The sequence below is a fragment of the Eriocheir sinensis genome, unplaced genomic scaffold, assembly GCF_024679095.1.
Source record: "Eriocheir sinensis breed Jianghai 21 unplaced genomic scaffold, ASM2467909v1 Scaffold25, whole genome shotgun sequence".
NCBI classification, from domain to species: domain Eukaryota; kingdom Metazoa; phylum Arthropoda; class Malacostraca; order Decapoda; family Varunidae; genus Eriocheir; species Eriocheir sinensis.
In genome coordinates this window covers 474,507-499,492 of record NW_026111554.1, presented here as the reverse complement: position 1 = coordinate 499,492, position 24,986 = coordinate 474,507, and the positions used below count along the sequence as shown (strand labels likewise).

General features: G+C 44.8%; 1 protein-coding gene across 15 annotated transcripts; it reads right to left on the bottom strand.

The window, feature by feature from the left end:
- Positions 1–923: 923 nt before the first annotated feature.
- On the bottom strand, positions 924–24,753 carry LOC126991187 (uncharacterized). Of its 15 annotated transcripts, none has more exons than XR_007745235.1 (7): positions 24,695–24,753; positions 13,494–14,225; positions 12,067–12,513; positions 10,671–10,850; positions 2,023–2,481; positions 1,852–1,935; positions 924–1,680 (listed from the first exon to the last, which is right to left on the bottom strand). XR_007745235.1 is itself a non-coding variant. In XM_050849955.1 (6 exons), the coding sequence occupies exons 1-6, from the start codon at positions 24,719–24,721 to the stop codon at positions 1,903–1,905; spliced, it is 1,878 nt and encodes a 625-aa protein (XP_050705912.1). In that variant the 5' UTR covers positions 24,722–24,753; the 3' UTR covers positions 924–1,902. The 15 variants fall into 15 exon arrangements, 5 of the variants coding, with proteins under 5 accessions (XP_050705912.1, XP_050705913.1, XP_050705914.1 ...); XR_007745234.1 differs by lacking the exon at positions 1,852–1,935 and adding an exon at positions 1,768–1,851; XR_007745241.1 differs by lacking the exon at positions 1,852–1,935 and adding an exon at positions 1,768–1,851 and having other exon boundaries at positions 924–1,298.
- Between the last annotated feature and the right edge of the window lie 233 nt (positions 24,754–24,986).

The following is a 24,986-nucleotide window of genomic DNA, read 5'->3' as shown; positions in this document are numbered from 1 at the left end:
AAGCGTCGGACAAGGACGGTGTTTTGGGAGACGATGTTTGAGACCCCGACCTAATTGCCAAAAATAGGCTTGGGTGCCAAATGTTGACGATTACGACAACTGTAGAAGTAACTTTAAGCTAAACTTCACTAAAATATACAGCCACGGGTAGAACTAATCTAACCTTACCAGGCGAGTGTGTTCCAAATTATTGAGTCGTACGCTATCCCTCCCACGCCCGGGCCCACAACACCGCGGCCCGCAAGAATTAATCTAACCTTACCAGGCGAGTGTGTGCCAAATTATGGTAAGTACGTACTCTCTCTCTCTCTCTCTCTCTCTCTCTCTCTCTCTCTCTCTCTCTCTCTCTCTCTCTCTCTCTTATCTTGTATTATTTATTCCACTCTTGTAAGGCTTTTTTTCATCTCTGGTCATCTCCACCACTCCACAACTATTTCTCTCCCTAAAAACATGTAGCCAACCCCTCTCAGTAATTGACCTGTAGGTTGCATTTTCTCCATTTACTGCTTAATATACCTCTAACAATGACATGCATGACTGTGTAACAGGGTTGCTTGACGTCGAGTCAAATATAGACTATTATTTGCGCATGGCTAAGTTTTTCTCCTTCCTGCCCCAATACTGTTTTCTCGTAGTAATTAAGAATATGGAAAAGGAAAAGGAAAAATCAATTCTAAAAGTCCAGTTTCAATTCCTTTTATTGCATAAATGATATTTTTTTCCATCCGTGAAGGTCACACACACTTAACAGCACGAAGCAGCAAACAGGTCCAGCGCGGACACTGTTTCCTTTGTGTGTAGAGAAACACTGGTTTAATGAAGCCTTGGATGACGGACAATGAATGTTCTCGTTCAAAATTAAGTGTTAGAAAAGGAAATTCACAGCAAAGAACACTAAGTAATTTGAGTAAAAGAGGGTAAACATTAATTTTGTGCCCTTTCCCAGTGTCTAATGTAGTTATACACGATTTTTCTTAATGCACGGTCTAATTTGAAACCTGACCTCCGTGTATAAGGAGGGATTACTGTAGTGTACAAAACATCATGCTCAATAGTACAAGAAACTGACCAACACATTATACTGAACTTGAGGTTACAGGAAATAAAAAACAACAACAATACATTAAGAAAACAACCACAATCTCCTCTATAATGTTGTGGTGGTGGTGGTGGTGGTGCAGGCCAGTACCCTCAACACCACACACAGTCCACCACAATTTCCTCTATAATGTTGTGGTGGTGGTGGTGGTGGTGGTGCAGGCCAGTACCCTCAACACCACACAGTCCACCACAATTTCCTCTATAATGTTGTGGTGGTGGTGGTGGTGGTGCAGGCCAGTACCCTCAACACCACACACAGTCCACCACAATTTCCTCTATAATGTTGTGGTGGTGGTGCAGGCCAGTACCCTCAACACCACACAGTCCACCACAATTTCCTCTATAATGTTGTGGTGGTGGTGGTGGTGGTGCAGGCCAGTACCCTCAACACCACACACAGTCCACCACAATTTCCTCTATAATGTTGTGGAGGTGGTGGTGGTGGTGCAGGCCTGTATACCCTTACAGCAAAACGCCACAGTCCACCACAGTCACCTCCTTAATGTTGTGGTGGTGGTGGTGGTGGTGGTGCAGGCCAGTATACCCTTACAGCACCACGCCACAGTCCACCACAGTCACCTCCTTAATGTTGTGGTGGTGGTGGTGGTGGTGGTGGTGCAGGCCAGTATACCCTTACAGCACCACGCCACAGTCCACCACAGTCACCTCCTTAATGTTGTTGTGGTGGTGGTGGTGGTGGTGCAGGCCAGTATACCCTTACAGCACCACGCCACAGTCCACCACAGTCACCTCCTTAATGTTGTTGTGGTGGTGGTGGTGGTGGTGCAGGCCAGTATACCCTTACAGCACCACGCCACAGTCCACCACAGTCACCTCCTTAATGTTGTTGTGGTGGTGGTGGTGGTGGTGGTGCAGGCCAGTATACCCTTACAGCACCACGCCACAGTCCACCACAGTCACCTCCTTAATGTCGCTGTGTTGGGCTGCCTCGGCCACCACGTGCAGTCCCTCCAACACCTCACCGAAGACACAACAACAAGGCCACACATCATCCTCCTCGTCCCTGGTGGTGATGGTAAACATACCCTGCCTCCCCCTCCCCCACACATCCCCTGCCCGCCATGGCCTCCCCTTCACACCCTCCTCAAGGCCAGGCAGCAGCACACATTCCCCCTCACCATCATTACTCTCGTAGTCCCCGCCAAACACATACTCTCCCGGCTCCCCCTTCCACCACACATCGTACAGCCTGGTGCCGCGGTAGGAGGGGCCGCGCTGCCCCGTGCATAGCATCAGGAACTGGCGGCCCCGCTGGGTGTCGGGGCTCAGACGGATGTGGACCCGGCGCGGCGCACGGCCCGGCCAGGACAGGTCCAGGAACACCGTGCAGGGGGGGGAGGGCGGCACGACCTGGCTGACCTGTACACAGACACAACAGGTGGTGACACACACACACACACACACACACACGCGCGACGATGCTGCAGCCGCCGCAGCCGTAAAATAGCTCGCAGTGGGTTTAGGGTCGGGAAGCATATTTAAACTACTCCAACGGAACTTTACGACCTACTAACGGGGTGGCTGCGCCCCCCTCGACCCCCCCTTCTAACCAGGGGGGGCATGGCCCCCCCTGGACCCCCCCACATGTATACGTGACTTATTTCAGCAAGGAGGTATTTCTCGCAACACCGGCTGCGCCGTCGCCAGAGGAGGCTTCCGTAAACATTCTCCACTATTTTCAAGAGTAAAAAAAAAGTCCTTGAATTGGATTTTCAAAGCGTTTCCATGACTGTTGAAGGTTTTAGAAAAGATTATATATGAAGAGATACTGATGTTTCATGAGGTAGGTAATGAGATACTGGCACGGACCTAAAACGAATCTTTAATCTCTATATAGATATAAATATAGATAGATATAAATATATATATATATATATATATAGATATATAGATACACACACACACACACACACACCCACACCCACACTCACACACCCAACTGGTGATGATACACACACACACACACACACACACACACACACACACACACACACACACAACAGGTGATGATACACACACACACACACACACACACAACAGGTGATGATACACACACACACACACACACACACACACACACACACACACACACACACACACAACAGGTGCTGATACACACACACACACACACACACACACACACACACACACACACACACAACAGGTGATGATACACACACACACACACACACACACACACACACACACACACACACACACACATAACAGGTGATGATACACACACACACACACACACACACACACACACACACACACACACACACACACACACACACACAGGATAACGGGACAAACTATGAATTTGCTGAGGAACATAAGGACGGCATTTGTGTATTTGGACGAGGAGATGATGAAGAAAATAATAGTTACAATGATAAGGCCAAGGTTGGAGTATGCAGCAGTGGTCTGGTCTCCTCACGAAAAGAAGAACATAAGGAAGCTGGAAAGAGTGCAGAGAGTGGCAACTAAGATGGTACCGGAGCTTAGGGATCGGACTTATGAGGAGAGACTCACTAGCATGGGGCTCACAATCCTGGAGAGAAGAAGAGAGAGAGGAGACCTGATAGCGGTGTACAGGGTGGCGAGCGGGGTGGAGAATCTGGACAGAGAGGACCTGTGTGTGTGTGTGGAGCGAGAGAGAAACGAGAGGACATGGAAATAAGTTGAGGGCGACCACGTGTAGGCGAGATGTGAAAAAGTTTAGCTTCCCAAACAGAAGCTGTGGAATGGACTGGAGGAGGAGGTGGTTTGTGCAAGAAACACTCATGATTTTAAGGAAAAGTTGGACAAGAGCGGATATGGAGACAGGACAGCGCCAGCGTAGCTCTATTCCCGTATGTCACAACTAGGTAAATACACACACACACACACACAACAGTTGATTACACACACACTGGAGTAGGTAGGAAGACACCTACCGAACGGGCGCAATCCACTCCTGGTGAGTTTCCTATTGTCTCACCAACACCGGAGAGTAGTTCAGCATGCTCTCTAAAGACAGATCCTCCTTTATCCACACCACACTACATTCACATAACATATACCTTTTTCCCAAAATTAAAATTTCAAATGGCGCACCTACACCAAGCCTCGAGTCCCCGCCTGGGGGACCACAAATTCCCCAGGAGGACTCCTTCTGGCTTCCGACCCGAGAGGTGTCTTGATAACTCCTCGAACCTCTTTCTTCTCAATTTCTGCAACATTCGCGGTCTTCGCTCTAATTTTCATTCTGTGGAACATCATCTCTCCTCCTCTAAACCTCACCTTCTCTTCCTTACCGAAACACAGGTTTCTGAGGCTACTGACAGCAACCTCTACTCTGCTCCCTCCTACTATCTCTATCCTAAATTTCAATCCAAAGCTGGATGTTGCGCCTACGTGCGCAACGACATCACTTGCTCTCGTGCCCACGACCTTGACTCTTCTGAATTTTCCACCATCTGGCTAAGACTTCACTGTCATTCTATTACTAAATACATCTGTGCTGTTTATCTCTCACCTAACTCTACCAACTATGTAAAATTCTTTGACTATTTGAATTCTAAAGTGGAGCACATCTTGACCCACTCTCCCTTCGCTGAAACCTCCATCCTAGGAGATTTCAATGTTCACCACCAGCTTTGGCTTTCATCCTCTTTCACTGACCATCCTGGTGAACAAGCCTACAACTTTGCTATCCTCAACGACCTAGAGCAGTTGGTCCAGCACCCTACACGCATTCCCGACCGTCTTGGAGATCGGCCCAACATTCTAGACCTCTTCCTTACCTCAAACCCTTCTGCTTATTCTGTCAAACTGTTCTCTCCGTTGGGCTCCTCCGATCACAATCTTATTTCTGCATCCTGTCCTATCGCTCCTGTACACCCTCTGGACCCACCGAAGAGGCGATGCTTCTGGCATTTTGCTTCAGCTCGGTGGGACGACCTGAGGATGTACTTTTCCGATTTCCCGTGGAATGATTATTGCTTCCAGGATAGAGACCCCTCTGTGTGTGCTCAGGGCATCACAGAGGTGATTGTCTCTGGAATGGAGGCATACATTCTCGTTCTTTCTACTCCTCACGCTAAAAAGCCTTGGTTTAATCACGCTTGTTCTCGTGCTGTCAATGATAGAGAGGTAGCTCACAAAAGGTACCAGAGCCTTCAAACTAATGCTAATTATGAACTTTACATTTCTGCCCGAAATCGTGCCAAATCTAATCTCCGACTAACCAAAAATTCTTTCATTAATAGAAAATGTCAAAACCTTGCTTTCTAACTCTTCCTGTGACTTCTGGCATCTAGCCAAAACATCTCCTCCAACTTCACTTCTTCATCTTTCCCTCCACTCATCAGTTCTGACGGCTACACTGCCGTCTCATCTATCTCTAAGGCTGAACTCTTCTCTCAAACTTTTTCTAAAAACTCCACTCTGGACGATTCTGGGCATATTCCTCCTACTCATCACCCCTCTGACTCCTTTATGCCTGTTATAAAGATTCTTCAAAATGATGTTTTCTACGCCCTCTCTGGCCTCAATCCTCAGAAGGCTTATGGACCTGATGGAGTGCCTCCTATTGTCCTTAAAAACTGTGCTTCCGTGCTGACACCCTGCCTGGTCAAACTCTTTCGTCTCTGCCTATCACATCTACTTTTCCTTCCTTCTGGATGTACGCCTTCGTACAGCCTGTGCCTAAGAAGGGTGATCGTTCCAATCCCTCAAACTACCGTCCTATAGCTTTACTTTCTTGTCTATCAAAAGCTTTTGAATCAATCCTGAACCGGAAAATTCAAAAGCACCTTTTCACTTCTGATTTTCTATCTGATCGCCAGTATGGGTTCCGCAATGGGCGTTCTACTGGCGATCTTCTTGTTCTCTAAACTGACTCTTGGTCATCCTCTCTTAGCCGTTTCGGTGAAACTTTGCTATTGCGCTGTAAATATCAACAGCTTTTGATAGGTTCTTTCACAAATCTTTGCTTTCTATACTACCCTCCTACGTTTTCTATACTTCTCTCTGGACCTGTATCTCCAGTTTCCTTTCTTAACATTATATTTCTTCCGTGGTAGACGGTCACTGTTCTTCCCTAAATCTATTAACAGTGGTGTCCCACAGGGTTCTGTCCTATCTCCCACTCTTTTCTGTTGTTCATTGATGATCTTCTTCCAAAACGAACTGTCCTATCCATTCCTACGCCGATGATTTCACTCTGCATTACTCAACTTCTTTTAATAGAAGACCCACCTTCACGAACTTACCGCCTCAAGGCTGGATACTGCAGAACGCTGAGCCTCAGACCTTACTATGATTTCCGATTGGGGCAAGAAGAACCTGGTGTCCTTCAACGCCTCAAAACACAGTTTCTCCACCCATCCACTCGACACAATCTTCCAAACAACTATCCCTATTCTTTGACAACACCCAGCTATCACCTTCCTCAACACTAAACATCCTCGGTCTATCCTTAACTCAAAATCTCAACTGGAAACTTCATATCTCATCTCTTACTAAATCAGCTTCCTCGAGGCTGGGCGTTCTGTACCGTCTCCGCAAGTTCTTCTCACCTGCACAGTTGCTGTCCATATACAGGGGCCTTGTCCGCCCTCGTATGGAGTATGCATCTCATGTGTGGGGGGGCTCCACTCACACAGCTCTTCTGGACAAAGTGGAGGCTAAGGCTCTTCGTTTCATCAGCTCTCCTCCTCATACTGATAGTCTTCTACCTCTTAAATTCCGCCGCAATGTTGCCTCTCTATCTTCTATCGATATTTCCACGCTGACTGCTCTTCTGAACTTGCTAACTGCATGCCTCCCCCCCTCCCGCGGCCCCGCTGCACTCGACTTTCTACTCATGCTCATCCCTATACTGTCCAAACCCCTTATGCAAGAGTTAACCAGCATCTTCACTCTTTCATCCCTCACGCTGGTAAACTCTGGAACAATCTTCCTTCATCTGTATTTCCTCCTGCCTACGATTTGAACTCTTTCAAGAGGAGGGTATCAGGACACCTCTCCTCCCGTATTTGATCTTCCTTTCGGCCACCTCTTTTGTTTCTTTTTTAGGAGCAGCGAGCAGCGGGCTTTTTTTTTATTATTGTTTTCTTTTTTTGTGTGCCCTTGAGCTGCCTCCTTTGTTGTAAAACACACACACACACACACACACACACACACACACACACACACACGTGCGCGCAACAGGTATGACACACACACACACACACACACACACACACACACAAACACACACACACAGACATAACACAGGAGAGGGATGGATTGCGTGTATCTGGACCTGAAGAAGGCTTTTGACAAAGTTCCACTTACAAGACTACTATGGAAGCTGGAAAATAAAGGAGGATTGAAAGGGAAAATGCAAAACTGTCTGGAAAGTTACTTAAGGGGAAGAGAGATGAGAACAGTGGTAAAGGACATGAAATCGGAATGGAGAATTGTAGATAGTGGAGTGCCTCAAGGATCGGTATTGGCACCAATACTTTTCCTAGTACATATTAATGATATGCCGGAGAAAGTAAGCAGTTACATGAGCCTGTTTGCAGACGATGCGAACTTGATGAGACATATAAGAAACAGTAAAGACTGTGAAATTCTGCAAGAGGACCTAAATAAGATTTAGGACTGGAGTTTGAAATGGGAGATGGAGTTCAATGTGAAGAAATGTCATGTAATGGAAAGAGTGAAGGGAGACCAAAATGGACATATAGAATGGGAGATGGAGAAATATTGAAAGTTCAAGAAGAGAGAGATTTGGGAGTGACAATGCAAGATAATCAACAGTCTGAGAGTCATGTTAATAGGATATTCGGTGATACGTATAGAATGGTAAGAAATATAGGATTAGCATTCCACTACATGGATAAGGATATGATGAAAAAGATAATAACCACTATGATTACACCAAAACTGGAATATGCGGAAACTGTGTGCTCTCCCCATAAGAAGAAACACGTCCAAAAAACTAGAAAGAATACAAAGGCTGGCAACGAAAATGGTTCCAGAGCTGGAGGGATGAACAACATGTTCGGAGGAGTGTCATATGAAGAAAGCTTAAAGGAAATGGACCTGCCAACACTGGAACAAAGAAGAGAAAGGGGAGACCTAATACAAATTATGGGACAAAATGGAAGAAGTAGACAATGAGGAGTTACTACTACGAGAAGGAAGAAACACCAGCAACACACGAGGACACAGTAAAAAATTGAGGAAAGGAAGATGCTTGAGAGACATAAAGAAATATAGCTTCCCGCAAAGAAACATAGAGCTTTGGAACAAAACTTTGAGGAAAAACTGGACAGATACAGATATGGAGACGGGACCACACGAGCGTAAGCCCAGGCCCTGGAAAACTACAACTAGGTAAATACACACACACACACACACACACACACACACACACACACACACACACACACAAATGTAAATAAAGGAAGTAAAAAGAGACAGAAGGAAAACCAACAAAACTGAGGAAAAGCAACAGGGTTGGAAAGGCAAATTTCTGTTAGCATAAACTGCCAACCTCCAGGAGCTTCTAGAACACCCGAGGGAAAGGCAGGAAAAGGCTGTGGCTGAGGTCACTAAAGCTCTGAACACAAGGCAGGCCCTGGTGAGGGACGCAGCAGACAAGAAGCAGCGTGGGACAGCTACTGGCCAGATGCCGGCAAGAACGGAGAGGCAAAGAGGAGGGCTGGGACTGGCCGAGGCCGAGGCACCGCAGCCTTGGAGGGCGGCCCCCAAGCTGCGGGGAGAAGAGGTGCTTGGGTTGTAGCGGGGGATGTGGCGCCACTCAAAGCTAGGATGCAGACACAGATCATTGAAACTCAGCGGCCGCCTTCCCCCTCAGGCAGGGTCAAGTCTCCAGCCAGTGAACCCTACACTATGGACCGGAAACTTGCCCCAGCCTTGTCATTAACACGCGAATTTTGGAAAATCAACCGCTTTGGTGCGAATCGCCATAACTCCCTTATTTCTGGGGCTACAGAAATGTTTTGGGTATCAATCGACGGCAAAATGATAGGGCTATAGTTATAAATAAGCGACCGGGCTCCAAAACCTACTCAAAAGGGTAACAAAACGAATAAATTCGCAAAAAACGGCTCTGAAAAAAAACATTTTTGAGTTCCCAACCTTGAAACTCACTAATTTTTTGAGAATTTCAAAAAACTTATTTACCAAATATTTTAGCCCTACCAATGTGCTTTCCAATATGATGCATAACATTTTCCTACCCCCAATAGTTTCGTCGCTAGAGCTCGAAACGTGACCAGAAGTCGCGACGAACATTCGCCGAATGTCTCATTTCACGCGCCGAGACGAAAAACCTTCCTGACGCCACAAAAATTAATGTATCTGCATAATTATTCATATATGAACACTTCAATATGTTGACTATCTTGTACTGAAATCATTTTAAGATATCTATATAAAAAGTTACTATTTTTATATAATCATTTCACTATATAAATCAACCTATATTAAGCGCCTTATTATACATGTTATTTATTTTATTTTATTTAGTATTCAACCCTATTTCTTCCCATTTATGAATAATACATTTAATTTGCTTTCTTTTGATACCAAATATGTATGTATATATGTATGTATGTGTGTGTGTATATATATATATATATATATATATATATATATATATATATATATATATATATATATATATATATATATATATATATATATATATTTGGTCTCGACGAGTGAAATGAGTCTGATTCATCGAATGCTCGTCGCGACTTCTGGTCAAGCTCGAGCGAAAACTACTGAAGCTGGGAAGGCGTGCTTGGTGGCAAATGAAAGCTCTATTAATACAGATTAATAATCAGAAAAAAACATTGGAAAGCACTAAATAAATAAATAAAAGGTATAAGCAAAAAACTAGGACGTGTCCAAATCACGGCAGAAAAACGGGCTATTTGGTGACGGCTCGACGACAAACTTGGAGGCGAGGTATCACAAAATCCTTCGAGCTGGTCACACTACATTGCCAAGAGGGGCGACATTCCAAAGTGCAGCCTTCTAGAGGCAATAGCAAGGTCACACTAGACAAAAACGGCAAAGTGTCTGGAGTTCGTCAAAATCGCTCTCAAAAGGGTTTACGTTTCGAGCTCTAGCGACGACACTACTGGGAGTAGGGAAATGTTATGCATCATATTGGAAAGCACATTGGCAGGGCTAAAGCATTTGTTAAATAAGGTCTTTGAAATTCTCGAAAAATGAGTGGGTTTCAAGGTTGGGAAATCAAAAATTGTATATTTTCAGATCCATTTTCTGCGAATTTATTCAATTTGTTACCCTTTTGAGTCGGTTTTGGAGACAGGTCGCGTATAAAAAAAACTATAGCCCTTTCATTTTGCCGTCGATTGATACCAAAATAATTTCTTTAGCCCCAGAAATAAGGGAGCTATAGCAATTTGTACCAAAGCGGTTGAATTTCCAAAATTCGCGGCTTAATGACAAGGGCGCCGCAAAATCAAAAGAGTCCGCCGTCCATTACTTGAGATGTCACTGCTCCAGCTCACCTGCAGGGTTACCGCGCCCAGTGGCGGGGGATGGTCCGTCAGGACATGGAGGCACGGCCGGCCGGCTTCGAGGCTTATTCTTGCGTGTCGTCGCTGACCTTCCACCTGGAGCTCAGCAAACACCCAGCCAGCCTGCAGCAGGCTCCTGGTGTGCTGTGTCAAACTGCGGAAGTCCTCGGCCTGCAAAGGTCCCCGGTGGAGGGAAGGGAGTTAAGAGCAAGAAGACCACGTCAGGCTGCTGCCTTGGCCGGCAGGAAACATGAGTGTGTAAAGAAAGCTGCTGACTCCTTAAGAGAGCTTTGCTTATGAAGCTGAACTCAAAACTCACTGAGACACTAACAAAAACACCAATTATGCCATGACAATTGACCACTAACTCATCAGAGACACTATGGGAAACAACCAATTCTGCCATGACAAGGTGACCACTGGTAACTCACTGAGACACTAACAGAAACAACCAATTATGTCATGACAAGGTGACTACTGGTAACTCACTGAGGCACTAACAGAAACACCAATTATGCCATGACAAGGTGACCACTGGTAACTCACTGAGGCACTAACAGAAACACCAATTATGCCATGACAAGGTGACCACTGGTAACTCACTGAGGCACTAACAGAAACACCAATTATGCCATGACAAGGTGACCACTGGTAACTCACTGAGGCACTAACAGAAACACCAATTATGCCATGACAAGGTGACCACTGGTAACTCACTGAGGCACTAACAGAAACACCAATTATGCCATGACAAGGTGACCACTGGTAACTCACTGAGACATTAACAGAAACACCAATTATGCCATGACAAGGTGACCACTGGTAACTCACTGAGGCACTAACAGAAACACCAATTATGCCATGACAAGGTGACCACTGGTAACTCACTGAGGCACTAACAGAAACACCAATTATGCCATGACAAGGTGACCACTGGTAACTCACTGAGACATTAACAGAAACACCAATTATGCCATGACAAGGTGACCACTGGTAACTCACTGAGACACTAACAGAAACACCAATTATGCCATGACAAGGTGACCACTGGTAACTCACTGAGTACCTGTAATAGGAACACCAATTATGCCACATGATAAAGACCACTGGTAAACTCACTGAGACATAAATAGAACACCAATTATGCTACATTAAGTGCATTCTGGTAACTCATCGAGACATTAACAGAAACACCAATTATGCCATGACAAGGTATCTGTGACCACTGGTGCTGTGTTGAGGTAAGGCAAACACAGCAATCACACAGTGACAAGGTAAGGTGACTGCAGTGCTGTGTTGAGGTAAGGTAAGCACTGCAGTGACGTGTGCCAGGGACTCGCTGTAACAAGAGTGACACCCGGGGGGATGGGTGGGGGGGGGTACTGACCTTCAAGTTTGGCTCTAAAATGAACTGCACTTTTTCCATGATGGTGAAGTCTGTGTATGACTGGGGCCTGGGTTCTTCTGCGTCTGACTGGGAACTGGGCTCTTCTGGGTCTGACTGCGAACTGGGTTCTTCTGAGTCTGACTGGGGCCTGGGTTCTTCTTTGACTGACTGGGGCCTGGGTTCTTCTTTGACTGACTGGGGCCTGGGTTCTTCTTTGACTGACTGGGGCCTGGGTTCTTCTTTGACTGACTGGGGCCTGGGTTCTTCTGGGACTGACTGGGGCCAGGGTTCTTCTTTGACTGACTGGGGCCTGGGTTCTTCTGGGTCTGACTGGGGCCTGGGTTCTTCTGGGACTGACTGGGGCCTAAGCTCTTCTGTAGAAACAGTTTCCCAAGCCGCCTGGACAGCCTGGGTGGCCTCCAGGGCTGCACTAGATACCTCTCTCACCTGAAACAACAACACTGGGTTAGGGAAGAAGCTCACACCCTCGCCCCTGTGTGCCGCTTTCTATGCCCTCTGTGTGTACCCCTGTGTATGCCCCTTGTGTGTACCCCTGTATATGCCCCCTGTGTGTACCCCTGTGTATGCCACCAGTGTCTACCCCTGTATATGCTTGTAATGTGTATATTATTATGTACATATGAATGCATGTGTCGAAACACAAGCTCAGTGTCGCCACAGGATGTTAGTGGACACGTAGGCGCTTATGGTCGTGAGAACAGAAGCTGGGTTGACGCTAAATCAGCAAGGATCAGCACCGGAACGTTGTAAGCTCCGGCAAGTCATCACCGGAAGACACACCCTTCCGGCGAACCAGAAACGCAACTAAAACGAGCGAGCAGCGCCAAGAGGGAGGAGAAGAAGACGGGTGAGGGCACAGGACACAAGGTCCGCTCCGGGTGTGCTCCCTCTTCGTGCGGCCGCTCACATAAACTTTGTAACTATTGTGTAAAGTTGTCAATACCATTTTTATACTAAAAACTCTTAAAAACCACACACCTTTTCATGTCCCAGAGAGAGAGTGAGCTTAGTGAACTTAACGGCTTCCGCTCGGCCCATACAAATCTATCATCACTTTAATTACAAGGCTATTGTGTTATCTCACCTACTACAAGCAGCTGTGAAGCAGGCTACGGCAACACCGGCCCTTCAACGAGTGAGGCAACAGTTCGCGCCTTAAACAAACACTAAACAAACAACCAGTAACACACACCACCTTAAAACTACACCAAAAAAGTGTAACATGCTAACAGCGTGTGCCCTTGTGTATGCCCCTGTGTATGCCCCTGTGTGTACCCTTGTGCATACCCCCTGTGTGTACCCTTGTGTATGCCCCCTGTGTGTACCACTGTGTATGCCCCCTGTGTGTTGCCTGGTGTGTTTACTCGCGTGACTGAGGGCCCAGGGCACAGGTGCGGCACACTCACCTTCCTGGCGGTGGTGAGGATGCCGGCGTCAGGGAAACACTGCTGGCACTCCTCCAACACCTGCTCCGCCTTATTGGTGAAGTGAATCACTTCACCCACCATCTTGATTGCCTCTTGCTCTGTTGCACGAGTGCGCAACTTCTCCAGCACAGCCTGCAGCTCCTGCTCCTTCTTCATCGCCTCCTTCCTCTTCGGTGCCACACGGAACTTTTCCTGCTGCAGGAGCTCCCTGGAACTCCTGCTCAGGTCCATCAGTCCCTGGAGGCTGTCCTCCAGCTGCTGCTGCCGCTCGACCCAGCCTGTCAGGGTGGCCTCATACTGGTCCAGCTGGGACCGAGCCTCCTGGCAGGCGGTGATGGCGGCCACAACTGTGGCCTCCTGTTCCTGCAGAAAGGAACGCATTTTCTTGGAGAGACTCGCTGCTCTCTTCTTGCCAGCTGATCCTGCTGCCCCTTTCCCCTTCCCGGCACTGGGTGGCGGCGAGGCTGCTGGTGCCGCCTTGTCATCTCTCAGCCTTCTTATTAAGGCCTCAATTGTATAGCAGACAGGGAACTGCCCGCCCTTGGGCACGGCATGGCTGACGCGGCACTCCGGACAGGTAACACGGCGCTGCTCCTTCAGTTTATCTGTGCACAGTGTGCAGACTATGTGGCCACAGGGCAGAGTGCGTGGCCGCTGTACTAAGTCATCAAAGCCTGTCAGGCACACTGGACACTCCTCGGGGTTGTCACCCTGAAACAGAGAGGCAGAGTGAGGGAGGCACTACAGCAGGAACACACTGGAGGTGTGTGTGTGTGTGTGTGTGTGTGTGTGTGTGTGTGTGTGTGTGTGTGTGTGTGTGTGTGTGTGTGTGTGTGTGTGTGTGTGTCAAGCAGGCAGTGGATAATACTGTAATTAAACAGGCAATACAATCTTCATAAAGTGTGGATAAAACAGTCTTGAACCTTAGTTAGCACAGCACTGTGCATGAATCATCTCTACTGATCGTGTCCAGTGACTCCAGTTTCCAGAGCCAGTCCTGTCCTGATCGCATCAGCTCAGACTCACCGCGGGATCAGTGTGCCTCTCACCAGCCACATGAGCCTCAATAGGCGCCACTTCAAAAATCCTGCCCCTGTGCCACCAGCGGGACATTCAACAACTGTCCCCTAAAACTGAACTTGAAAAATAAATAAAGTAAAAAAAAAAAAAAAAAAAAAAGACTATTTTTTCATTCTCAAAGTTAATGAAAATTCCTGAGTATTCCCGAAAATTCCCGTGGAAAGCTTCATAGCTCAAAATTCGTGTGACTTTTACAATGGTACTTCCTTATAGCACAACAGAGTGGAAAGTACTGGCGTTAAGCTGACGGGAATCATCAGTTTATCGTCTGAAATATTTCATGTACTTTCTTTGACAGAAAAATGGACTTGTGTCTATAAGGAAGGTGCCAATGATCAGTGGTGGGCTTCGTTAATCATAATCTTAACATCGTTATATTGTTAATGTAAATGTTAACGTTGATACCGTTAATCCAGCAAGAATGTATTGAATGTTAACATTAACGTCTATGAAAAAAGTATATCATTACAGTAGTCCTTGGTTTATCCGGCATGAACGGGTGTGGCAGATAAACCGTTGTTTTGAGACATGCTCCTACGTAGAGATACCTCAGGACTGGAAGTTAGCTAATGTTACACCCATTTTTAAGAAAGGTAGGAAAGAGGATGTTAGTAATTATAGGCCAGTCAGTTTGACTAGTATACAGTGTGTGTGTGTGTAAGATTCTGGAGAAAATTATTGAGGGTAGTATTTGGGAGCATTTAGATCAGTATAGACTAATTAGGGACTCTCAGCATGGGTTTAGATGAGGTAGGTCGTGTCTCACAAACTTACTACAGTTCTTAGAACACATTACAAAGCAGTTAGATGAGGGAAACAGTATAGCCGTAGGTAATTTATCTAGATTTTAGTCAAGCTTTTGATAAGGTACCACACAGGAGGCTAGTGCATAAACTGAGGTTGCATGGGATAGGGGTACAGTACTAGTGGAGTGGATGGCTCAGGGGTAGAAAACAGAGAGTAGTATTAAATGGGGCCAAGTCTGACTGGAGGGAAGTGGTTAGTGGGGTACCTCAGCTAGGGCCACTTTTGTTCCTAGTATATATTAATGATTTAGATATAGGGATTAGTAGTAAAACACCAAAGTTTGCAGATGATACCAAGATAGCTAGTACAGTACAGGGGCTCAGGACAATTATAGGATCCAAAGGGACTTGGATAGGATGGGCAGATAGGTGGCAGATGGAGTCTAACTCCATCTTAAGTGGATCCAATATGGCGGAAATAAGAAAGTCGTATCTTGCGATTCACAAAAAAAATCTTAAGTCCGCCATGTTTAGATTTTCCTGCCTTAACGCTGTTTCACACTCCCGCCGACAGACGGCGTAGTGTGATGTTGACATATTTCGTTCAACCAATGGCAGCGCTCGATACATACGTACTCTAGAGACAGTTATGCATATAGGTAAAGATATAATAGGAATTTTAGCTATGAGATGGAAGGAGTTTGGTTAGAGGCAGTTGAGAATGAAAAGGATTTAGGTGTAGTGACAGATAAGACTATGAAATTCTCAAAGCAGTGTTTACAAGCTAGAAATAGGGCAAACAGGATCCTGGGGTTTATAAATAGAAATGTTATAGTTATGAAAGCAAGGAGGTAAGAGGTAGTTTATATAATGCATATGTTAGAGCTCATTTAGAGTATTGTATACAAGCTTGGTCACCACAGGATGTAACTTTGTTAGAAGCAGTTCAGAGAAGAGCAACTAGGATGATGGCAGCAATGAGGCGCCTGGAGTATAGGGAGAGGGTAAAAGAGCTAGATATGTTTTCATTTGAGAGGAGATGTCTAAGGGGGGATATGATAGAGCTATATAAAATGTTTTCAGATTGCGATTACTTAGATGTGGATACTTTCTTTACACTAGAGGAGGGAAACAGGACTAGGGGTCATGATAGGAGAATTAGGAAACAAGGGTGTAGGTTGGACTTACAAAACTATTTCTTTAGCCATGCATAGGGTGGCAGATTTATGGAATGCATTGCCAGGGGAGGTAGTATGCAGCAGTAGTGTAAATGTGTTCAAAAAGAGGTTAGACGAGTTTATGGATGAAAAGATTTGGTAGGAAGTAGTGGGTGGGATACAGGGTGGAACACGGCTGGGTGGTGGCCGTGTGGTGGCTGGCTGGGGCAGGATTACTGCATTCAGGAGATTAGATGGGCTTGGGGAGGCGGATGATGGGTGCTACACTGCCACTCGCGGGGGTGGACAGGGGCTGCCAAGTATAGGCCAGTTTGCGGACCCCTTGCGATCATGTGTTCACACACACACACACACACACACACACACACACACACCAGGACACTGTTTGCTGTATAGGCTACACACACACACACACACACACACACACACACACACACACACACACACACACATCAGGACACTGTTTGCTGTATAGGCTACACACACACACACACACACACACACACACACACACACACACACACACACACACACACACCAGGACACTGTTTGCTGTATAGGCTACACACACACACACACACACACACACACACACACACACCAGGACACTGTTTGCTGTATACACACACACACACACACACACACACACACACACACTCATTGAGTTTGTGTTCTCTTTTTTATATACACACACACACACACACACACACACACACACACACACACACACACACACATCAGGACACTGTTTGCTGTATAGGCTACACACACACACACACACACACACACACACACACACACACACACACATCAGGACACTGTTTGCTGTATAGGCTACACACACACACACACACACACACACACACACACACACACACACACACACACACACATCAGGACACTGTTTGCTGGATATGATACACACACACACACACACACACACACACACCAGGACACTGTTTGCTGTAGGCACACACACACACACACACACACACACACACACACACACCAGGACACTGTTTGCTGTATAGGCCACACACACACACACACACACACACACACACAGGACACTGTTTGCTGTATAGGCCACACACACACACACACACACACACACACACACACACACACGCACACACACACACACCAGGACACTGTTTGCTGTATAGGCTACACACACACACACACACACACACACACACACACACACACACACACACACACACACACCAGGACACTGTTTGCTGTATAGGCTACACACACACACACACACACACACACACACACACCAGGACACTGTTTGCTGTATAGGCTACACACACACACACACACACACACACACACACACACACACCAGGACACTGTTTGCTGTATAGGCTACACACACACACACACACACACACACCAGGACACTGTTTGCTGTATAGGCTACACACACACACACACACACACACACACACACACACACACACACACACACCAGGACACTGTTTGCTGTATAGGCTACACACACACACACACACACACACACACACACACACACACACACCAGGACACTGTTTGCTGTATAGGCTACACACACACACACACACACACACACACACCAGGACACTGTTTGCTGTATAGGCTACACACACACACACACACACGGTAAGGAAAGTAATTGTGACCTTGATACGCCCTAGACTAGAATATGCATCAGTGGCTTGGTCGCCATCACTTAAGAAACACCTTAGAAAACAGGAGAGGATACAGAGAGCGGCAGCAACAAAAATGGCACCTAGTCTGAGCGACCTGCCTTATGAAGGAAGATTGCTGAACCTCCCTACACTGGAGAGTACAAGAGAAAGAGGAGATTTAACCTTAGAACACGGTCGTGGGCATAGCTGGGCGTTATCGCGATAAGTTATCGCGATACTTTATCGCTGATAACAAAATCGGGTTATCGGCCATCCGCTACTTATTTAAATATATATCGGTATCTTCGTTACTTTTGTAACCAAACTGGCGATAATCGCTACTTTTTTCCGACTCAGAAAAAAAACGTTGTCTCCTCCCTACACGTGCCCGGGCGCCCGGTGTTGTGTGAAAAAACTTCGGGGTATGAAATATCTTCGGTGAAGAAATTTCATACTTTGATCATCACCATTAAAACACTAGGTTATTTTTTTTATGTAAGACTTAAAAATCAATATATCAAAAAGAAAAATCATTTAACTTTGCCCCCCAAAATTATTATTCACTGCCTCAAATTTGATATTCCATATTCGTTTGTGAGCATGCCATGGTATTGAAGGCACCCGGTGTTGTGTTATTTGGTGTCCCATCGTCAAATGTTGGCGCTTTTGTTTACAAATACTGGTCTCTCGTGAACTACGCATGTTCAGACCAGTAAGTGTAGTTTAGAGTCTCACAAAGCTTTTTAACACATTAAGACATACAGTACCACCATCCTCGCTGTTTCTAAAACGGCACTCTGTACATATAAATACAACTCGCACAGTGTCGTTCTAGAAACAGCGGGGATGGTGGTAGTGGTACTGTATGTCTGATTCAGCCTTCCAGCAACTCTTAATTACGGTTAAAAAGCTTTGTGAGACTGTACAGGTCTACGCTTGCTGGTCTGAGCATGCACCGTTCACGAGAGACCAGGGCCCAGATTCACTAACGCCTCGCAGATACGACAATCTTAAGTGGATCCAATATGGCGGAAATAAGAAAGTCGTATCTTGCGATTCACAAAAAAAATCTTAAGTCCGCCATGTTTAGATTTTCCTGCCTTAACGCTGTTTCACACTCCCGCCGATAGACGGCGTAGTGTGATGTTGACATATTTCGTTCAACCAATGGCAGCGCTCGATACATACGTACTCTAGAGACAGTAGCCAATCACAGGAAGCTCAACACCAGTGCAGCACGTGGCCCGTGACAGAGGCAGACGATGTTGTCTGCCCCACCGGGAGTACGGAGATGAAGTGAGGAAGTTCAGGTAAGCCAATCACTTGTCATGTGGAGAGTCAGCTTGGTATATTGTTGCTAAAACGCGCTAGTGAGTGAAACATTTTTGTTAACCTGCATGAAGGTATCCTTTAGGTAACGTTATAAACGTGCCTTTCTGTCAGTTTTTAGCCATGACTTTGTCCTCCAAGTTGTCCATGATCAGTCTCATTACCCTGTTTTGACCTCCTCTGTAGGTAAAAGTGTAATATACCTGCATGCACCAAGTTATCTCACCATGGAGAGGGGAAGGGATATGGGTGCACACACACTTCAGTACGTGGTGTCATTTCAGTATTTTCATAGAGGTGAGGCCATTTACTGAGCAGCAGAGCTTAGCAAACATATCAGTCATTAAGATTTGCCACCAGGGCACTGCCCAGCAATGTGGCTAGGATTAGGAGTGGAGCTCAGACATTGTCAGCTGCTCAGATATTGGGAAGTAGATAAAACGGCATACTTTCAAAGAGCAGCTCGCTGTTATGGCTTAAAACACTGTCGCACTACTATAATGCAATAACAATAAGTAAAAAGCTCTTTCATAGTGCTTGAGATAAACTAACTTCTATTAAAACATAGATACTTTACATTCTTATAATAGTGAATTTAAAGTATCTATGTTTTAATAGTTAGTTTATCTCAAGCACTATGAAAGAGCTTTTACTTATTGTTATTGCATTTATAGTAGTGTGACAGTGTTTATAATACATGAGCTGCTCTTGAAAGTATTGTATTTCTTGTTTTCTTCATTTCCACAGATTAAGTTTATTAACTATGTAAACTTTCTACTTCATTGCTCTTAACCTTTAACTACTAGCCAGTCACTTTAACCTCTCTCTCTCTCTCTCTCTCTCTCTCTCTCTCTCTCTCTCTCTCTCTCTCTCTCTCTCTTATGATCCTGGTTATGATGACCAAGCAAATAATTTTCCTTTTATAGGAGATTGAGTGTAACCTGTAAGTGTAGTGGGTGCTACAACACCTGGCAGCCCATATGTCCCAGCAGTGGTGCAGCGTCGGACCCTTAAACTTCCAGGCAGGAGACACAAGATGGACACAAGATAAAAGATTCTGAAGATGCAAGACCAAGCATATATTACTGGATAGTTTGCAGAAATGTGTAGATTTCCTTGAATCGTCTCAACCAGAATGACTGCAATAGCTGGACCTTTACAGGACTTTGTTGAATATTGCAGGGCATGAAATTCTGTATTTCTTATGCATCACTAAAGGTCTCTTTTGATTTCTTCAAACATGTTTTGTATTTGCAATTTATTTAATTGTTTTCTGTTGGAAATAACATATAAAAAGATGTTTAATAGCAAGCTGTGAAGAATTGCTCCAAATAGTACACACCACGGTGCTATATGCTTTACATTTTATTAAGTGTATAATAAGCTCAGCCATATTGTCCTGCAGTTAATTTTTAGTCAGATAATTTCTCCCCTTTTTTTACAATTTAAGTTGTGATTGTGTTCATGTATACCAGCAGTTCTTTCTTATATTATGTTATTATATATATGAAGTCAGATTAAGTGACTTTCAAAAGCAATATAATTAAGTCCATTTAGCCTGTGTCACTCTCAAAGTTATACGCCTCCGTGGTCTACTGGTTAGCGTGCCTGGCTTCTACTCCGCAGGCCCGGGTTCGAATCCCGGCCCAGGCAGTCTGCGTGCAGCTCACCCAGCTGTTCATCCTCCCTCTTGGGCTGGTCGATAAATGGATACCTGGGGAAATCTGGGGAAGGTAATCTGTGGTAACCCAGATATCACACTGGTCCTGTGTCCCGGGTAATGGGGGCTCCCTTCCACCACAGTCTCAAGGGCCAATGTTACGGAGATGAGCACCGAGGCCATGCGCTGCTACTACGTATCCCCCCAACTTTACTACTCTTACTCTCAAAGTATATAATTGTGTGTATGTGAGTGTGTGTGTGTGTCACATCCTGGAAAGTCCAAGACTTCTCTCAAAACTCTGATGACTCGAGAAAGAGTCTGGCTTCCAGCTATATCTTGAGAGCCAACAGTCATCGTGGAAATTTTCTAGGTATAGTGGAATGTGTTTTGACAGTGGGCAGTGCCATTGTCTTTGAAGAACTCTACAGAGTTCTTAACGAAACACACCCATACACCAATTTGCTCGATGATTTCCTTTATTTTATTGCCAGTACACTATTTAACACATTTAAATATTTAATAATGTATATATCAATGCCCACTTTTTCATTATGTTCTCAACTTGTGCCAGCAACATATGAGTCAGTACTTTAGTAAGGTTAGGTTACATAAATGAAAAAAGTGCATATTTGAGTTAAAAACAGAAACATTATTTTCTTGTCAATACCCAAAAAATAACTTGAATTTCAAGGTGAGAAAGATTTTTTTTATAGTCTATGGACAAAGAACCTTTATTTTCTGGTTTTAATGTTGTGCTATACGTAAAAAATGAAGTAATTATATATTTTTCACTTAACATGAAATAAATATCAATGTATATAAATATTTTGCCTCAACCTAAAATCATAAAATACTTTTTCAATTATAGTAGCTATTAAACTATGAGTGGGAATAAAACTGGGTGATGAATCAAACCTTGACGGGTGTTGCTAGGTTGCTAATTTACCAGCAATAGGTTACCATGTGATGGAGATGAGCACCGAGGCCACACACAGCTATGCGTATGCCCCCAACTTCACCCTACCCTTACTAGACACATCATCTATAACACCCAGTAAAACTAGCATACTAAATAGTAAATGTAATACCTTAATACAGTAAATATCATTGAGACAAAAATGAGCCATGGGATGACTCAATTACCGAAATATCCAACAAACATATGATGCATGTTGCAAAGAATGGGTAATTGCTTAGCAGGAGCAGTCTATTTGAGATGCATATTACTTATTTCCTGTGATATGTTATGATGCTTTTTAATGGGGCTCTGTTTATTACCACAATAATTCAGCTATGAAAGTGCTACAGCAAATTTACCCCAGAATTCACTATAACAAGCACTGCGGCATATATCGTCCAGCCGTCTTCACTCCCAAATCTATTTACAAACTAACAGACTCGTTTTAACCTAGTGGATGGTAACCTAACTCTGCTAGAATTGTAACCTATAATTGCCGCTGGGGATAGCAGCCTATCGTTACAGAGGAGAGTAAACTGTCAACCCAAGTATGGGACTCACCAAATCAACTCTAGTACTTTCATAATTGCTTCCTGGTGATAACTAACTCCACAAAAAAGACATGATAATTTACCCAGTAATGAATAGTTTGTGTCTCTAAAATAGGTCGCTAAAATCTGCTAAACAATGGCAAGGGGACACCCAGAAATATGTTCAGGGAGATTGGAGGGCAGAGAAAAAGACAAGACAAGAGAAACTGGATAATATTCAGGAGGTATGGGCTCTCTCTACCGCCGTTAATACTCACGTTTTCTGCATTATTTCTGTATCAGTATATAGTGTAGACCCTGTTCACTTCCGGAAACCATAAAAAAAAAAAACATAAAAAAAAATTATTCCTGGACCCCGAGAGACATACACCCTCCCTTTATCACATACCGCGCATGACTGATTGTCGCAGAAGCAGTGCCACGGCCTCGGGCTGGTTTGCCGTTAAGCAGTACGTAAGTAGTGTTAGGTTAGGTTAGGTTAGGTTAGGATAGGTTAGGTTAGGTTAGGTTAGGTTAGGTTAGGTTAGGTTAGGATAGGTTAGGTTAGGTTAGGTTAGGTTAGGTTAGGATAGGTTAGGTTAGGTTAGGATAGGTTAGGTTAGGTTAGGATAGGTTAGGTTAGGTTAGGCACAAACTATTTTTTTCTGGGTAATTTGTGGTGTTTTTTTCTTGTGGAGATGTTTTTTTTCCGTAAATATTAGGATTGTGACTTGATCAAGAAAATTGAAATAGCCCCTTTCCTAATAGTTTCCGGAAAAAAAGACTATCTCCACTTGAAAAAGCACCACATTTTACCTAGAAAAAAATAGTTTGTGCCTGGAAATTCGAGAGCCCACATCTCCTGAATTATTACCTGCTAGTGGTCTAAGGTATTACAAACTACAAGTTAAGACTCAATTATTCACCGAGCATGTATGAGTACCCACATTACCCCCTGGTGGATCTCCTGCGAGCATTTCAAGCCCTCCATATATATTATCACGAGTGTTTACAGCAGGATAATTGATTCAGTAGTGTAGGAGTTCACAGTCACTACATATTCAGTGAATGGTATTATATACGGTTGACACGTCCTTATAAAGCAATGTTTTGATAGCACTGTGACGTTTTGTTCATTATTTTGGCAGCGGGTCTTCCTCTTCTTCTTCATTCCTCCTTGTGTTGTGCAGAAAATCTGCCCTACGTACGGGTCGCGATATCTTACGCCATGTCTGGAGCTGCCGTAAAGTTACGGTGCCGGAAGAGTGTCGTAACTGTTTAGTGAATAGCCCAAAGCAGCCGAAAGTTGCCTTAAGACATTTTTTGTGACTTACGAACGTCGTAACTCGTTAGTGAATCCTGGCCCAGTGTTTGTAAACAAAAGCGCCAACATTTGACGGCGGGGACGCCAAATAACACAACACGGTTCAGGGTTTCTAGTATTACCGTCCATAGGTACGTGTCAACTTGTGGTTTTCAGGTTTTGTAAGTTTTCTAAAATACAAGTAATGAAAATTTGAATTCATCTATGTTTTTTTATTGGAAATAATATAGTATCATTTTCGCCTATCGGACTTATCGCTATCGGAATTGTGGATTAATATCGGGTATCGGTTATCGGTTATCGCCTATATTTGTGTTTCCAGTTAACGAATATCGGTTATCGCCGATAAGGTTTTCCATTATCAGTTATCGGTTATCGCCGATAAGGTTTTCCATTATCAGTTATCGGTTATCGGGAATAAGGTTTTCTGTTATCGTGCCCAGCTATGGTCGTGGGTAATAGTACTATCAACACGGTCATGGGGTATACTGAAGTACTCGTCCCGAGGGAAGACCCGTCCCGCCCTACCTCCCTCACCCGCCACAAACTCATCGGAAAATCGTCTTATTTCAGCGTTCTCCGCCGCGTCCACAGGTGTCCAGGGTAACGAAAGGCATGGAGTTCAAATGTCATGCCTCCCGGCGCTTGAACAGGCTCAAACAAGGCGGTTTTTAGGCCGAGAAGTGGACGACGTACCTTTGTTGACATCTGACAGGCCGCCATCTTGAAGTCCTCTAGCGTAGTTGGGGTGGACTGGCACCGGTACCAGTACCGCTACTAACGGTACCAGTTAAACTACGGTACCGGTACCAGTTAAACTACGGTATCGGTACCAGTACTGCAACTAACGGTACCAGTTAAACTACGGTACTGGTACCAGATTGCTCGGATTTATTTAATTGTTGGATTTATTGGATAATTCTTCATGTCCGATTCTTTTTCGGGTGTTTCTTATATATATATATATATATATATATATATATATATA

What these genes read in the sequence shown, in the direction of transcription:
- LOC126991187 (XM_050849955.1), bottom strand. Translation starts at nt 24,721, where the DNA reads ATGGCGGCCTGTCAGATGTCAACAAAG. An exon ending in TTTTAGAGCCAAACTTGAAG is followed by an intron (nt 10,851 to 12,066) that starts GTCAGTACCCCC and finishes GGACCTTTGCAG; the next exon opens with GCCGAGGACTTCCGCAGTTT. An exon ending in AACACAGCGACATTAAGGAG is followed by an intron (nt 1,936 to 2,022) that starts GTGACTGTGGTG and finishes AACATTAAGGAG; the next exon opens with GTGACTGTGGTGGACTGTGG.